At 36.3% G+C, this 17,679-nt stretch overlaps 1 protein-coding gene across 7 annotated transcripts in view; it reads right to left on the reverse strand.

The window, feature by feature from the left end:
* epn3a (epsin 3a) overlaps positions 1-17,679 on the reverse strand; it is a 39,727-nt gene that overhangs the window by 13,569 nt on the left and 8,479 nt on the right. For 3 of the 7 annotated variants that reach the window (XM_058771665.1, XM_058771664.1, XM_058771667.1), the window contains exon 2: positions 2,387-3,101. In XM_058771665.1, the coding sequence (XP_058627648.1) occupies positions 2,387-2,984 (598 nt within the window). In that variant the 5' untranslated portion in view covers positions 2,985-3,101. Of the gene's footprint in view, positions 1-2,386; positions 3,102-8,012; positions 8,336-17,679 lie in introns of those variants that run through there. The other 4 variants (XM_058771669.1, XM_058771663.1, XM_058771668.1 and 1 more) reach the window with 4 other exon arrangements.

Consider the following 17,679-nt stretch of genomic DNA (forward strand, 5'->3'; position numbering starts at 1 on the left):
GGGCCATGAGAAATATTTTCAGTTTTGGTCTCTGTGTACATTCAGACTTTTAAATGGACAGTCCTAGTTAGAATCCAAAAACAGATTTAGTTATCTTACACATTTATGAACAGCCAAAAGCATTGTAATATGCATTTTTAATCTTCATGTTTAAACAGATTACTTTCCCTACATTTTCATGCTTATACATTAACCAATGGCCTTTAGGAAGACTCCTAGAGTTTTCACTATAAACGCACTGTAGATTCATAGTAAATGCAGTGATAAATGCTGAGAGGCACATTCCCCACATGCATATACTGGAGTTCTGCTCTATAAATATATGCGAAGAATGCAATGAGTCAGAAAATGTGTTGTGTTTCACTGTGTTTTTCTCTGTAAATATGCAGAGGAAGAACATCTTTGATGTGTTTATGACAATTTTGATATTCCATCGGTTTCACAGCTCAAAGCTCATCAATTTCAGTTTCTAAACTGTGGGCCAAACTGAAGAAGCCAGGCAGCAGAGCAAGCAACTACTGATATATGGAAACGAGCTGTGTCAAAGTTCTTCTATTTTATGTCCAAGAGGTGAAAGATACAGTTTGGAAAGGCATGAGAGTGAGTTCAGGACAGAACCGTCATTTTTGAGTGAACTATCCCTTTAAAACAGCATTGTTCACAGACAAAAATCAACCTGAAGCCTTCAAAAATTAACATATAGTAAGCAAAGAGCCTCACAGAGTGAGTAAATGATTGAACATGGGAAGAATGTGGATGCATATCCGGACCACAACTACACATGCATCAAGTGATCAGATCTACTGTAAATCATCCACACTCTCATGAGGCACTTCACATTAAAACTGTATCACATTCTCACAAAAAGAGGAAGTAGAACTTCCAAAAGAATTAAGCATGTGGGTTAAAAGCACAAGGCTGTGTGTGATATGACCTCTCTATGTAAACAGTGTGTGTACACATTTTTCACTATTGACATAGATTACTCATTGGCTTAGTTCACTTCAGCAGCTGATTGATTATAAAACCATTTTCAAATCCCCATTCAGTGAAGGATGGAAGTACTATCCACTTAAGAGAAATCAAAGCGAATTAAATGTGTGCTCACTCCTGACAAACATTAAAGGTATATAGTTCATTCAAAAATGAAAATTCTGTCATCATTTACTCACATTCTTGTCGTTCCAAAACTGTATAACTTTCATTCACCTTTCTTCAATGAAACCTGAGAATTTTCTGTCCCTTCACTCAGAGTTCATTTCCCCAAAACTTTGACGTTTCAAAAACTTAAAAGGAACTCCAATGAGATTTGTTCCCATATGTCAAGCAAGCAAATTTAAGCTTCCGGTTGCCATATTTAAAGGGTTAGTTCACCCAAAAATGAATGTGGTAAGACTCTTGCTGTCTATGGAGGGTCAGAAAGAAAACATTTCATCAAAAATATCTTAATTTGTGTTCCGAAGATGAACGAAGATCTCACAGGTTTGGAACGACGTGAGAGTGAGTAATTAATAATATAATTTTCAAATAATTTTCGGCCATATCTAATCATGTTGCTGATTACATTTCAGTATTGACTTGGATATACAAATACTGTAATACAAGCTTGATCTCTGGATCAATACACACACCATCAAGACTATATTTTATATCAAAACAGTAAAAGACAATGTTAAAGGGATAGTTCACCCAAAAAGTGACATTCTGTCATTAATTACTCACCCTCATGTCATTTCAAACCCGTAAGACCTTCGTTCATCTTTGGAACATAAATTAAGATATTTTTTATGAAATCTGAGAGCTTTCTGACCCTGCATAAACAGCAACGTAACTGACATGTTCAAAGCTCAGAAAGGTAGTAAAGACATCATAAAATAGTCCATGTGACATCAGTGGTTCAACCATAATATCATGAAGCTACAAGAATACTTTTTGTGTGCAAATACAACAAAAATAACGATTTGCGGCACTCTTGTGAATGGAGACGGAGACTGACCGAAAGAGAAGAAATTGTTGAACAAAGTTGTTATTTTTGTTTTCTTTGCCCACAAAAAGTATTCTCGTAGCTTCATAAATTACGGTTGAACCACTGATGTCACATGGACTATTTTACCGATGTCCTTACTGTCTTTCTGGACCTTGAATGTGTCCGTTGCTGTCTATGCAGGGTCAGAAAGCTCTTGGATTTCATCTCGGATTTGTCTTCCGAAGATGAACGAAGGTCTTATGGGTTTGGAACGACATGAAGGTGAGTAATTAATGACAGAATTTTCATTTTTGGGTGAACTATCCCTTTAAATTATTGTGCATAACTAAATATTCAACTGCCCCATGAGTGTGTTATTTATCCCGGTCATTAATAAACAGAATGAACAGTCATACTCACAGTTGAAGGAGGAAGGTGAGTGCCTCGCCCTGCCCTGCTCTTCCCCATACACCGCTTCCATGCTGGGCTGAGCGGTGTGACGTCCCGGATAGGGAGGTGGTAAAGATCCATAAGCCATGGCACTGCTGGTTCCCGTCACGCGCTCACGGGTCTTGTGCGCCTGCGATCTCTCCTGCTTGAGCCGCTCGTCATCCCTGAGCAGAGCCACCAGCTGCTTGGACTTCTCCCGCACGCCCATGCCCTGGTCCTGCCCTTCCCGGTCGATGTACTGGAAATCCCGCAGAGTCTGGATGGCGTAGATGTTCTCCTTGCACTGCTGGGCCACTCGCTCTGATCCTGACTTGATCAGATAGTCCAGCAGAGTGAGGGCCTTGTACACGTGCCGCCAATTCTTGCCGTGGTCGTTGAGCCTCTTCCAAATGATGCCCATGACCTCGGTGAAGGCCACCACGTTGAAGGTCAGGTCTGCGATTTCCATCAAGAGCGAGGTCGGAGGACCCCACGGGTCATTGGAGGTCGCCTCCCTGACCTTGATCTCTGCATCTGTGTAGTTGTTCACAATGTTCTTCATCTGCCGCCGTAAAGAGGAGGTCGTCATGATGACTACGGGTGTGGGATGATGAAGATGGTTTGTGGTAAGAAGAAATGGGATGCAATGTGTGCCACGAAGAAGAAATGGTCAGGAATCTCCAGCAAAATCTACAGCTTTGTTAGCCTGAAAAAAGAGAAACACATGCCTCATTTCAATGAATCGGTTCCCTGGAGGTCTTTGGAAAAACATGCATCTGATATTTCAATGGATTCATAAGCTTTTTGGCAAACCTATCCTTCTAAAAAGAAATGCCCATTACCCATTTTAGGCAATGTAATCAGAATACTTTTTTGATTACTTTTAGATTACTTTTGACCTAACTTGTTTATCACGTTGATTTAAAAAGGATAATCTTATTGATATAAAAATACAAAGAGATTAGAAAATATATTCCATTCATTGAAATTAACAACATGAAGTGCACTGAACATTATATTACATTTATTTTTACACAAGGTTAACACAAGGTTTCCCAATCTTGGGTTCGTAAGAGGGGTTGTGAGTTTAATGAAAAGCTAATAATGAAATAAATCATACAAAATTAAAATAAATTATTTTAAAATAACATCAATCAAAATAAAAATGTTTTTGGACACTTAACTGCATGTTTTTACAATTAAATGAAAATGCATTATAGTGTAAACTTACATTAAATGCAATTAGATGAACTTGATATGCATGGTTTTAGTACATCTTTAAACGTAATTTCATAATTACTTCTGTTGTAAATATTTTGTTGTAATTGGTTAAAGTGTATTGCCGAGTCATGTACTACCAAGCGTTTATGGTAAACTAAAATATGCTTTAATATCATTTTAATATCATATTAAAACTTTTGTGTGGGTGCCAATAGCCTTGTGGTTAGTGCGCCGACATATAGCGCAGTTGTGCTCACAGCAACCCGAGTTCGATTCCCATCACTCCCCTCTCTCTTCCCAATGCTTTCCTGTCATCTCTCTACTGTCCTGTCCATTAAAGGCATAAAAAAAACTTCTGTGTCATCAATTTAAATATATTTATAATTACACATTTGCAATGAAGTTGCAATTTAGTACACTTAAAATATATTACATTTAAAAGTAATATCAAATAACACATTACAGTTATAGTATAAACAAGTACTTTACATGTGCTTTAGTATGTTACTCTAAGTGTACTTCTTCAAAGCAAGACAAAAGATTATTAAAAACATAATTTACCAAGTAATTTAAAGTAAAACTTTTAAGTTGACATTATTATAGTGTCCTTATTAAAAGTGTACTTAACGGTGTTAAGAAACAAAGTCATGAAAGCATCTCTCTTTAAGAGCACTTTTATTTCATTAATAATTCATATTAAATGAAATTCCAGCTTCTTAAAAATATACTTTTAAGAACAGAAGTCCACTACAAGTGCGCATATAATACATTTAAGTGCACTCCTTTTTCACAAGTGTACTGTCTGACAGCTGATATCAAAACACATAACTCAGCTCCTCTCTGCAATATAACACAAACCACCTGCATTCAACATGTCTTCAAAGAAATGAGCACCAGCTGAGGAGGAACGCAGACTTGAAAGAAACTTCTGCTCTTTTGGGCTTTAACAGTTAAGCTATTTGTAGCAATAATCTTGGATGTAAAAGGTGCTTTTAAAAGATGTGTCATTCAGTCAAACAGCTGAAGTGTGTAATTTCCGTACCACTATTTGTTTATTTCAGTGCCCACAGCCACCACCAGTTTGGGACAAGTTTTACTACCTTTTTGTCCCAAAGAAGACAGGGATGTAATTACTTAAAACTTGTTTGAAAAACTGCTTGATGACACTAGTGGTGCAGAAATTACACACTTTATCAGTTTTGCCTGAATGGCACACGTCTAAAGAAGAGACCAGTAAAATTTTGACACCCAACTTCAAATAGCTTGGAACCAGCAAAACTTGAAATTCACATCAGGCACGAGTGTTGTGACTATGTGGACACATTATCCAATGTAATGTAGGTTGTCAGTCTAGACTTAAATATAGAAAGAGGAAAATGTGAACATGCCTGTAACCATGAACAAACTACTAAGTCAACCAAGTGCTATTGAAACATCATCCTGGTCACTGACACAACTAATCAAACACACAGCTACAGTATGTCAACTGCTACAAAAGGGGCTTCACACCATGAGGAACGTTTTCAGAGCTCCTGTAACTATTGCCGGATGTAGCCAGTTTTTGGCGTGTTCACACCACAGGAACTGGGAACGATGGTGGTTCTAGGAACACTTTTTGGGGGACTAAATTAACTCCTACTTCAGAGCCAGCACTGTAGGAACTACCAGTGGTGCAAATGTACATTGATTGGATGATCGCATGCCATTTGAAACAACACGCGCCATTTTTAAAGACATGTAAACATACAGTTTACACTCACTCCACAAACTAACTCCATGATAGACAAGAGAAACTGTACAAACAACACATTCCAGATCAACAAGAAAGTGCTGCAGGAGCTACTACTAGCAAAATACCTAAGTAGGAAAATGACATACTTTCATTTAAAAAAATATATATAAAACCACTCCAATTCGACAAGGATCAATGAGTCTCGATAATGAAAAAGGAGCAGAATAAATTTGTGTGTAAAACATTCATAAAAGCATTAGCAATTAATCAATCAATAAATATGTAAGAGGAGATTTGGATGGACAATGATTGAAAAACTGACAAAAATTCAACTGGTGTTTCATGAATGAGGTCCATTAAAAATATTTGTTTATTTGTATTATTTTTTTATACACAACAGATCCTGTGTATGGGAAGTGTATCATATTTGTGATTTACAGCATTTGTAGTCTCAAGCACACAAATAATGTTAATATTTTGATGATTTATCTTGAACACTATCAGCTCTGTTGGTAAACTATAAGAAACATCTCTGGGGAAAAAAAAGCTTACTTTCCACGTAACTTTGATAGCATACACTGAAGAAATTTCACTTTAGTCATTGCACACCGAGTCCGAAATTTTCACACGATAAAAAATAAATACGACCTCACGTTGTGATCAATCATGTTTACGCACTGCCTCCGAAACTTTCATCCGTCTTAAAAATTCAGATCAGGTTTGATTTTCTGCATTTTTCGCATCCGTAGCAAGCATTTTAACAGGAAAGGATGACGAATACGAAAAAACGCACTGTACTCAGTGTGCAAGGAATTTAACTTTAAAGAATTTAAGTAAAGGTGAGATTTTGAAGTAGAGAGACTGAAATAGTATTTTCTTGTACAAATCCTTTTAACAGTGCTCTGTTAGAGAGACTGTATGACTGTGTGATTGATCAGTCAATGATTGTAAATGATTAATTTTTACTAGACTGGACTAGAAATATTACTGTTTATTTTATGTTGTTGATTACAAATGTCATTGCATAAGACTGTACATTGTATTTTGAATGGCAAAGCCATAGAGCCACTGTTGGCTTCCTCTGAAAAATTATTAATAACTTTATATAAACAAGACCACACCCTGAATAAAAAAGACATGCACACATCAAAGCCATATATGCTTCATACACCAGTGAGAAACTGCTCTCATAGTCCACAGGCCATGACCTTGATGTGGTGACACATTCTGCTCTCTGGGTTTAGACGACAATCAATAACAGCAGCTTGCTTAACATCACATTTCTGCTGTGAGTCTGTGCTGCGCAAAGAGGGTGGAATTTCAAAAACAAGCGCTGCTGGCACCTGGGCACAATACACAATGAGTTCCCACATCAATCTGAATGCAAGGCGAAAATTCACTCTACATGTCCAAACCCATCAGTATAAGAAAGAGCGGGGTCATTCACACACTGTCAGTTTCACCTCTCATATTCTTTTACTATATATATATATATATGTAAATTTAAAAACATAATATTTTTTATTAATACTTTTTGTTAAAAACTGTATGTGTGTGTAAACAATATCTTTATATATATATATATATATATATATATATATATATATATATATATAGTCAGCTTTACATTTGACTTATAACAAAGTATTAGAAAAAATTATGTAACTACGATGAACTATGAACTACATATATTAGAAAAGGTGGTCGCACTTTATTTTAAGTTCCAATTCTTGCCATTAACAAACCGTTAACTATGACTTTTGCCTCAAACTCCTAATTTGCTGCTTATTAAGGTAGTTAAGTTTAGGTATTGGTAGAATTAAGGGATGTAGCAGAATATGTGCTTTATAAGCACTAATAAACAGCCGATATGTTAATAGCCTACATGCTAATAAGCAACTAGTTAACAGTGTGAATTGCTCCCTAAACTAAAGTGTTTGTCATAATAACACCATTATGACACCATCAGGAAGTAAATTCTGTAATGGTGAGCAAATATATCCTTTTTACCCAGTTTATTTATTAGTTTTTGTATAGTAGGTAAGTGATTATTAAAAAGTGATTCAATAGTAGAAATTTCAGCATTATTATTATATATTTTAAATACAACTGGCTCAATGCAAGGCAACAATCTTTTACAAATGAAAATATGCCTATTTCATTGAATTACCTACAGAATATCCAAATGAAAAGTTGCACTATGGATTTGTTTCTACTTTTATCTAAATGTAACGTAACGTAAAAGTAACGTTACCGCGTTATATTTCAGAAAGAAAAAAACGCGAAATGGCTGTGTTTTCTCGCAAACTAGTTTACGAAGCAGTCCACTTCAGAAGAAAACAACTTTCAATCCGGGTGGAGAACCAGCTCTTCCACAATTCATGTGCCTCTCACGGTTTTGACGGAGGATTTTAATCTGGAAGGTGAATCACACCCTTAAAATCATTCAGACGCTTGCCGATGTTACGGGACAGGAATAAAGAGCCGCTTTAGCAGCGCTCGCATCCTCATAATGCGGTATTGCGGCAGGAGAGGTGAGTGTTGAGAGGGCGACGCTTGCTTGCGGGAGTGACTCAGCTGGAATAATAGAGTAAGATTTGGAAATCTTACATTGACCCGCGAGAGCCGAAATCGTAGCCATCTGAACGTCCTTTGTGTCCTTACCTCTCATTGCTTGACATAAAGGTCCCAACTTCGGGATCCTATAGGTAGTTGTGCTCCTCTCGACATCTCCGCATGTTTTCAGTGTGGATAGTTTTGGAAATCTTGACTGAAATGCAGCAGACGTTCAACTCAGTTCAGCGCCTCAAAGTTTCGCCTGCGTGTTTTTGTTGTTGCGCTTTCTGGAGGCCTATCCGGTTAGGAGTTATTGGTACATATCCCGAAAAAAAGTCCCGGGCGCCAACCTCGCTGATACAGAGCCCCCCTGTTAAAGCCCAGTAAAGTGAACCGAGGGAAGAGGCTGATGGAGGGAGGGAGGGAGGGAGGTTGCTTGCGCCTGCAGAGTCAGAGTCAGTCTACTTTAACCCTTTGTGCTCCGAAACGAGACGCACCAGTCTGACGCTGGCAGAAAGCAAATTACTGCTGCTATGTCCCGATTTATCAATCAGCTCTGCCTGGAAATCTGCTCTCAGATGGCCCTTCCTACCAACAGAGTACTCTGTTAAATATTTTTTTTATTCTGAGTTGTAAATAAAACAAATATTATTTGGAATGCGTTTAGCAAGGAATAACATTTCAGTCTTTCTCTTGAAAAAAAGTCACATATAATGTGTTAGTTTCAATTTAATTTAATTTTTTTATTTTTTTGTAATTATTTGTAAAATTTCACCAGTAAAAATTGTTTCAAAGTAGCGCATCTATCTATCTATCTATCTATCTATCTATCTATATATATATAGCCTATATGGTAACACTTTACAATAAGGTTCATTAGTTAACAACATCAGTAAACATGAACTAAGAATTAATAATACTTTACAGCATTTATTAATCTTATTTAATGTTAATCTCAACATTTACTAATGCATTATTAAAATCACAAGTTGTGTTTGTTAACATTAGTTAATGCACTGTGAACTAACATGAATAAACAATGTTTCATTAACATTAACATTAACAAATATTAATAAATAGTGTAATAAATGTATTTTCATTAACATTAACAAATATTAATAAATAGTGTAATAAATGCATTGTTTGTCCATGTTAGTTAATACATTAACTAATGTTAACAAATGACACCTTATTGTAAAGTGTTACCATATATATATTATTGCTGTCAAACGATTAATCGCGATTAATCACATCCAAAATAAAAGTTTTTGTTTACATAATATACAGTGGTGTGAAAAAGTGTTGGCCCCCTTCCTGATTTTTTTTTTTTTTTTGCATGTTTGTCACACTTTAAAGTTTCAGATCATCAAACAAATTTAAATATTAATCAAAGATAACACAAGTAAACACAACATGCAGTTTTTAAATTAAGTTTTTTCTTATGAAGGGAAAACAAAATCCAAACCCACATGGCGTGAAAAAGTGCTTGCCCCCTAAACCTAGTAACTGGTTGTGCCACCATTTGCAGCAACAACTGCAATCAAGCGTTTGCGATAACTGGCAATGAGTCTTTCACATCGCTGTGGAGGAATTTTGGCCCACTCTTCTTTGCAGAATTGTTGTAATTCAGCCACATTGGAGGGTTTTCGAGCATGAACCGCCTTTTTAAGGTCATGCCACAACATCTCAATAGGATTCAGGTCAGGACTTTGACTAGGCCACTCCAAAGTCTTCATTTTGTTTTTCTTCAGCCATTCAGAGGTGGACTTGCTGCTGTGTTTGGGATCATTGTCCTGCTGCAGAACCCAAATGTGCTTGAGCTTGAAGTCACAAACTGATGGCCGGACATTCTCCTTCAGGATTTTCTGATAGAGAGCAGAATGCATGGTTCCATCAATTATGGCAAGTCATCCAGGTTCTGAAGCTGCAAAGCAGCACCATGTTTGACTGCTGACATGATGTTCATTTTATGAAATGCTGTGTTGGTTTTACGCCAGATGTAACGGGACACACACCTTCCAAAAAGTTCAACTTTTGTCGCATCAGTCCACAGAATATTTGCCCAAAAGTCTTGGGGATAATCAAGATATTTTTTGGCAAATGTGAGACGAGCCTTTGTGTTGTTTTTGGTCAGCGATGGCTTTTGCCTTGAAACTCTCCCATGGATGCTGTTTTTGCCAAGTGAGGCCTGCAGTTCTTTAGATGTTGTTCTGGGTTCTTTTATGACCTCCTGGATGAGTCGTCTTTGTGCTCTTGGAGTAATTTTGGTAGGCCGGCCACTCCTGGGAAGATTCACCACTGTTCCAAGTTTTCTCCATTTGTGGATAATGGCTCTGATCATGGTTTGCTGGAGTCCCAAAGCCTTAGAAATGGCTTTATAGCCCTTTCCAGACTGATACATGTAAACTACTTTGTTTCTCATCTGTTTATGAATTTCTTAAGATCGCGGAATGATGTGTTGCTCTTTAAACATGCTTCACTTTGTCAGACAGGTTCTATTTAAGTGATTTCTTGATTCAACAGGTCTGGCAGTAATCAGGCCTGGGTTTGGCAAGTGAAATTTAACTCAGCTTTCTAAAATAATGTGGTTAATCACAGTTCTTTCATGATTTAATAGGAGGGGGTAATTAATTTTTCACGTAGGGCCAGGTAGGTTTGGACAGATTTTTTCCCTTAATAAATGAAATCATCATTTAAAAACTGCATTTTGTATTTACTTGCATTATCTTTGTGTAATATTAAAATTTATTTGATGATCTGCATCTTTTAAGTGAGACAAATATGCAAAAAAATTAAAAATCAGGAAGGGGGCCAACACTTTCACACCACTGAATGTGTGTGTACTGTGTATATTCATTATGTATATATAAAGACACACATACAGCATATATTTTGAAAATATTTACATGTATTTGCATGTATATATTTATATTCATATAAATTATATCATATATAAATATATTTAATATATAAACATAACATATTTTTCTTAAATATATGCATGCATGTGTGTGTATTTATATATACATAATAAATATGCAACTTTTATTTTGGATGCGATTAATTGTTTGACAGCACTATATATATATATATATATATATATATATATATATATACACATATATACAGTGGGGCAAAAAGTATTTAGTCAGCCACCAATTGTGCAAGTTCTCCCACTTAAAAAGATGAGAGAGGCCTGTAATTTTCATCATAGGTATACCTCAACTATGAGAGACAAAATGAGAAAAAATCCAGAAAATCACATTGTAGGATTTTTAAAGAATTTATTTGCAAATTATGGTGGAAAATAAGTATTTGGTCAATAACAAAATTTCATCTCAATACTTTGTTATATACCCTTTGTTGGCAATGACAGAGGTCAAAAGTTTTCTGTAAGTTTTCACACACTGTTGCTGGTATTTTGGCCCATTCCTCCATGCAGATCTCCTCTAGAGCAGTAATGTTTTGGGGCTGTCGCTGGTCAACACGGACTTTCAACTCCTCCAAAGATTTTCGATGGGGTTGAGATCTGGAGACTGGCTAGGCCACTCCAGGACCTTGAAATGCTTCTTCTGAAGCCACTCCTTCGTTGCCAGGCGGTGTGTTTGGGATCATTGTCATGCTGAAAGACCCAGCCACGTTTCATCTTCAATGCCCTTGCTGATGGAAGGAGGTTTTCACTCAAAATCTCACGATACATGGCCCCATTCATTCTTTCGTTTACACGGATCAGTCGTCCTGGTCCCTTTGCAGAAAAACAGCCCCAAAGCATGATGTTTCCACCCCATGCTTCACAGTAGGTATGGTGTTCTTTGGATGCAACTCAGCATTCTTTCTCCTCCAAACACGACAAGTTGAGTTTTACCAAAAGTTCTATTTTGGTTTCATCTGACCATATGACATTCTCCCAATCCTCTTCTGGATCATCCAAATGCTCTCTAGCAAACTTCAGACGGGCCGGACATGTACTGGCTTAAGCAGGGGGACACGTCTGGCACTGCAGGATTTGAGTCCCTGGCGGTGCAGTGTGTTACTGATGGTAGCCTTTGTTACTTTGGTCCCAGCTCTCTGCAGGTCATTCACTAGGTCCCCTCGTGTGGTTCTGGGATTTTGCTCACAGTTCTTGTGATCATTTTGACCCCACGGGTGAGATCTTGCGTGGAGCCCCAGATCGAGGGAGATTATCAGTGGTCTTGTATGTCCTCCATTTTCTAATAATTGCTCCCACAGTTGATTTCTTCACACCAAGCTGCTTACCTATTGCAGATTCAGTCTTCCCAGCCTGGTGCAGGTCTACAATTTTGTTTCTGATGTCCTTTGACAGCTCTTTGGTCTTGGCCATGGTGGAGTTTGGAGTTGGACTGTTTGAGGTTGTGGACAGGTGTCTTTTATACTGATAACGAGTTCAAACAGATGCCATTAATACAGGTAACGAGTGGAGGACAGAGGAGCCTCTTAAAGAAGAAGTTACTGGTCTTTTAGGTGACCAAATACTTATTTTACCGAGGAATTTACCAATTAATTCTTTAAAAATCCTACAATGTGATTTTCTGGATTTTTTTCCCCTCATTTTGTCTCTCATAGTTGAGGTATACCTATGATGAAAATTACAGGCCTCTCTCATCTTTTTAAGTGGGAGAACTTGCACAATTGGTGGCTGACTAAATACTTTTTTGCCCCACTGTATATAAATTTATTTTAACCTTTTTTTTTTTTTTTGCAGTGTATACAAAATATGTTTTGCATCTCTAAAATTATATAGCCTAGCCATATTTTTCTTTTTGAACAAATGGTCAGTAAAAGGAGGTGCTTAGACTGATTAAAATAGTCTTCATTATTGATCATTTTTTATAGGAGATTTTCTGGTCATTTTCTATGGTATTTGCAATTCTTACAACCTTGTTTGGGAAATGTCTAAACAGTTTAAATCCCTGATTTGAGAGGTTTTACGGTTTTCAAACAATAAATAATTAATTTAAATAAACCACAATTTAATGAAAATATATTTAAAATATAGATAGGATAATGGGATTTGTGTAATGCTTTGGGAAAAAAGACACCAGATTGTTTACCGTATCTGAGGATGGTGAAATTGTCTAATGTGCTCTATTGGAAATGACAGGGCAGCTCTAGTGCCAGATTTAAGGGGGTGGAGATGAGGGGTGTTAAATTACTTATGACTCTTCCCACAGACCTACCTGCCGCTTATTCTCGTGATTTATTCATTATAGGGGTAATATGCCATATAATGCCAGTCTAATGCAATCCTCACAGCCACATGATCTAATTCAGCATTATCATAAATATTATAAATCATTAAAAATTAGATTGTGATATACAGCTACATTTGATCCACATTTATATTAGCCATATTTTGGAGATAAATGTGTACACAAAACTGAGCTAAATTTGACAAAACCTACTTATGGAGATATCCTCAATTTGTTAAGTACATACGTATAAGTAAGTAAGTAAATAAATAAATAAGCAACAGAAGTATGTGTGTGTGTGTGTGTGTGTGTGTGTGTGTGTGTGTGTGTGTGTGTGTGTGTGTGTGTGTTTAATGGGTTTAACGGAGCAAAAGCAAAATCTTTCCAAAAACACACTTTGAATCACAAAAACAGTCCGACTCTTCATCTCAAATGCATAAATAGTGAGAAGGAATGCAAGACTATTGAAAAGAATTTCTATTCAAAGCTTCCTTGTGACAAGTGTTTTGGCCAAGCAAGAGTTTCTGGAAATACCAGCTCTGGTCTTGACAAACTGATACTCTCCCTCGTTTCTGCTGAATAAACAAAGACATTCTGAACAGCTGCCAAAAAAAAAAAAAAAAAAAGAGTCAATTCTGCTTCTCAAATCTGTTGTGAGGAGACAAACAGTGTTTAATCCTAAGCAAATTTATTTTTGACACTTCCCACAAAAAGGTACATTCTCCTGTCACATAACGTTTTTTAAACAATTAAAGGCACAAATACTTAATGTTTTTCTTCATTCTTAAAGTAAGGTGTACCTGATATGTATCTTCATGATTAAAATGGGAATTTTACTTTTATTGCAAAAAATAAAAATCACACAATCTGTTTTTAGTCACTTTATAAGGCTGTTAAAAGTTGCAAACCTTTCATTCAAAGGCAGTTTTATTATTATTAAAAAAAAATAAAAATACTTTTATTCTGCAAAGATACATTAAATTGATCAAAAATGACAGTAAAGACACAAATAATTCAAATAAATGCTGTCCTGTTAAAGCGGCATAATGATTTCATAATGATGAAATATTATGCAGCACAACTAATGGTTACACTTTATTTCGATAGTCCACTTTAGACATTCTACTAACTATAAGTAACTTTGTAACTACATGTCTACTAACTCTCAGTAGGGTAGGTTTAGGGTGAGTAGAATAAGTTGACATATATAGGTGCTGGTCATATAATTAGAATATCATCAAAAAGTTGATTTATTTCACTAATTCCATTCAAAAAGTGAAACTTGTATATTATATTCATTCATTACACACAGACTGATATATTTCAAATGTTTATTTCTTTTAATTTTGATGATTAGAGCTTACAGCTCATGAAAGTCAAAAATCAGTATCTCAAAATATTAGAATATTACTAATAATAAGACCAATACAAAGAAAGGATTTTAAGAAATCTTGGCCAACTGAAAAGTATGAAAATGAAAAGTATGAGCATGTACAGCACTCAATACTTAGTTGGGGCTACTTTTGCCTGAATTACTGCAGCAATGCGGCCTTCAGCTCATCTGCATTGTTGGGTCTGGTGTCTCTCATCTTCCTCTAGATTCTCTATGGGGTTCAGGTCAGGCGAGTTTGCTGGCCAATCAAGCACAGTAACACTATGGTCATTGAACCAGCTTTTGGTACCTTTGGCAGTGTGGGCAGGTGCCAAGTCCTGCTGGAAAATGAAATCAGCATCTCCATAAAACTTGTCAACAGAAGGAAGCATGAAGTGCTCTAAAATTTCCTGGTAGATGGCTGCGTTGACTGTGGACTTCAGAAAACACAGTGGACCAACACCAGCAGATGACATGGCAGCCCAAATCATCACTGACTGTGGAAACTTCACACTGGACTTCAAGCAACATGGATTCTGTGCCTCTGCACTCTTCCTCCAGACTCTGGGACCTTGATTTCCAAATGAAATGTAAAATTTACTTTCATCTAAAAAGAGGACTTTGGACCACTGAGTAACAGTCCAGTTCTTTTTCTCCACAGCCCAGTTAAGATGCTTCTGACGTTGTCTCTGGTTCAGAAGTGGCTTGGTAGCCCTTTTCCTGAAGACGTCTGAGCGTGGTGACTCTTGATGTACTGACTCCAGCTTCAGTTCTCTCCTTGTGAAGCTCTCCCAAGTGTTTGAATCAGCTTTGCTTGACTGTATTCTCAAGCTTGCGGTCATCCCTGTTGCTTGTGCACCTTTTCCTACCCAAATTCTTCCTTCCAGCCAACTTTGCATTTAATATGCTTTGATACAGCACTCTGTAAACAGCCACACCTTTCAGTAATGACCCTCTGTGACTTACCCTCTTTGTGGAGGGCGTCAATGTTCGTCTTCTGGATCATTGCCAAGTCAGCAGTGTTCCCCATTATTGTGGTTTCAAAGAACAAGAGATACCCAGAATTTATACTGTAGGGATGGTCATTTATTGAAACTCAAATGTAAATATTCTAATATTTTGAGATACTGATTTTTGACTTTCATGAGCTGTAAGCTCTAATCATCAAAATTAAAAGAAATAAACATTTGAAATATATCAGTCTGTGTGTAATGAATGAATATAATATACAAGTTTCACTTTTTGAATGGAATTAGTGAAATAAATCAACTTTTTGATGATATTCTAATTATATAACCAGCACCTGTACTTGCAAAGTGTCTCATAGTCAGTATGTTGTATGTTGTGGACCCATCAAAATAAAGTGTTAGAAGATATTAGTAGACAGTCTACTAATACTCTGCTAGTTGACATGTAGTTGCAAAGTTACTTATAGTTAGTAGAATGTCTAAAGTGGACTATCGAAATAAAGTGTTCCCCAACTAATTTCAGAATTGCTAATAATAAAAAATAATAAAACATTCTTGAGCAGCAAATCATCATATTAGAATGATTTTTGAACATGTGAGACTGAAGACTGAGTAACGATGCTGAAAATTTCAGCTTTGCTTCACAGGAATAAATTACATTTTAAAATATATTCAGACTGAAATAAGTTATTTTCAATTGTAATAATATTTCAGAATATTGTAACATTTTACTGTATTTTTGGTCATATAAATTCAGCCTTGGTGGGCATAAGAATCTTCTTTAAAAAATATTAAAAATTCTTACCAGCCTGTCTGAATGGTAGTGTACAACAGTAGTTTGGCATTATGTGGTTGACAACATTTTCCAAAGTATCATACTTTGACTAACATTTTCTGAAAAAGAAGTGAACGGGGCTGAATTTTTAAGAGCCATATCTCATACAAAATGGACAGGCTATGAGTCCAGGAAAGTTATTAGTGCAAATCCAGGCATGTCACAATTTCCTAGTTTGCATTATCTCTATAGCAGAATACACATCCACTTATTTTATTGTTTAATTTTCACGTTGCTTGATGGACGTGTTTTTGCATTTAACATTACCTCTCCTCCTGTCTATACTAACCCTGCTTCCCAATGTGAATACTATCCACCCTATCTGCCCTAAATAGTATTGAAAATTACTAATATCACATAGAATTTAGGATGGATATAGTATGCACATTGGGACACAGGCCATGTCTTCTTTTTCCCTGAAAACAGACTCTGGGCCAAATTCTTTGTTTCGTAACAAAGGCCCGGCGGTGACGTCATCAGAGTGCACATGCAGACAGAGCAGAGGAGGAAGTTAAAGAGCCGGCGGACCGCAGGAGACAGACTCGCCCGCACCCGCTCCTGCTACTCCATATAGATACAATCATACCTCCAGCTCAAGACGTTCGTGATGCACTGATTGAAATGTTTTGAAATATGCATACATTTTTGCCTGACAAGCATTAGAGGAAATGCAGAAACACCCATCATGCCTTTGCTGCCCTCACATGGAAGCACTTTTATATAACAACCAAGTATTTTTCTATGTTCACTGCCAATATGATACTGTCTGTATTAGTTCAGTAATATACCAACATTTGTGCATTAGTAGCAGACATAATAGACTAAGAATACAAATTAATCTTAGTGTGAATATTAATCAGTGTTAAAATGATCAAGCAAGGTTTTCTTAGGAACAAAAGTAAAGCATCTAAAGGAAGGTTTTCTTTTGCAATATACTATTTTTTAATTGAAGCAACAAGAAGAGCAGGCCAGATGAATTAATACATATTTTGTTCTCCTACAGATTAATTGGTATAATTAATTATAATTTATGAAAATGAACCCTCTGTTGCTGCTCCTGTGGCAGTTTATATTATAAATATATATTAGTATTATTGTATTTTATGGTCCTAAGCATGAAAATAAATTTTGGAGCACATTAAGTTTATTAAGAAGACACTTGGCAGATAATTACTGAAGTGAGACAAGTTTAAAAAATAAAACTAAAAAGGTACAAATGATTAAGTTTGTTACAAAAATGCACAAAAATACTATTTTCACTCAACAACTGTGAAAATCAAAGCACAGACAAGTTGTGTTTCAAAATTGAGGTTGATATTTCAAAAAATGACTGACTGTTTTTTTTTCAGGACCATTTAACCTTTTCAAATCACGTCCATCAGAGTGAGTG

Source organism: Onychostoma macrolepis, chromosome 03, assembly GCF_012432095.1.
Source record: "Onychostoma macrolepis isolate SWU-2019 chromosome 03, ASM1243209v1, whole genome shotgun sequence".
In the NCBI taxonomy this organism is placed as follows: Eukaryota; Metazoa; Chordata; class Actinopteri; order Cypriniformes; family Cyprinidae; genus Onychostoma; species Onychostoma macrolepis.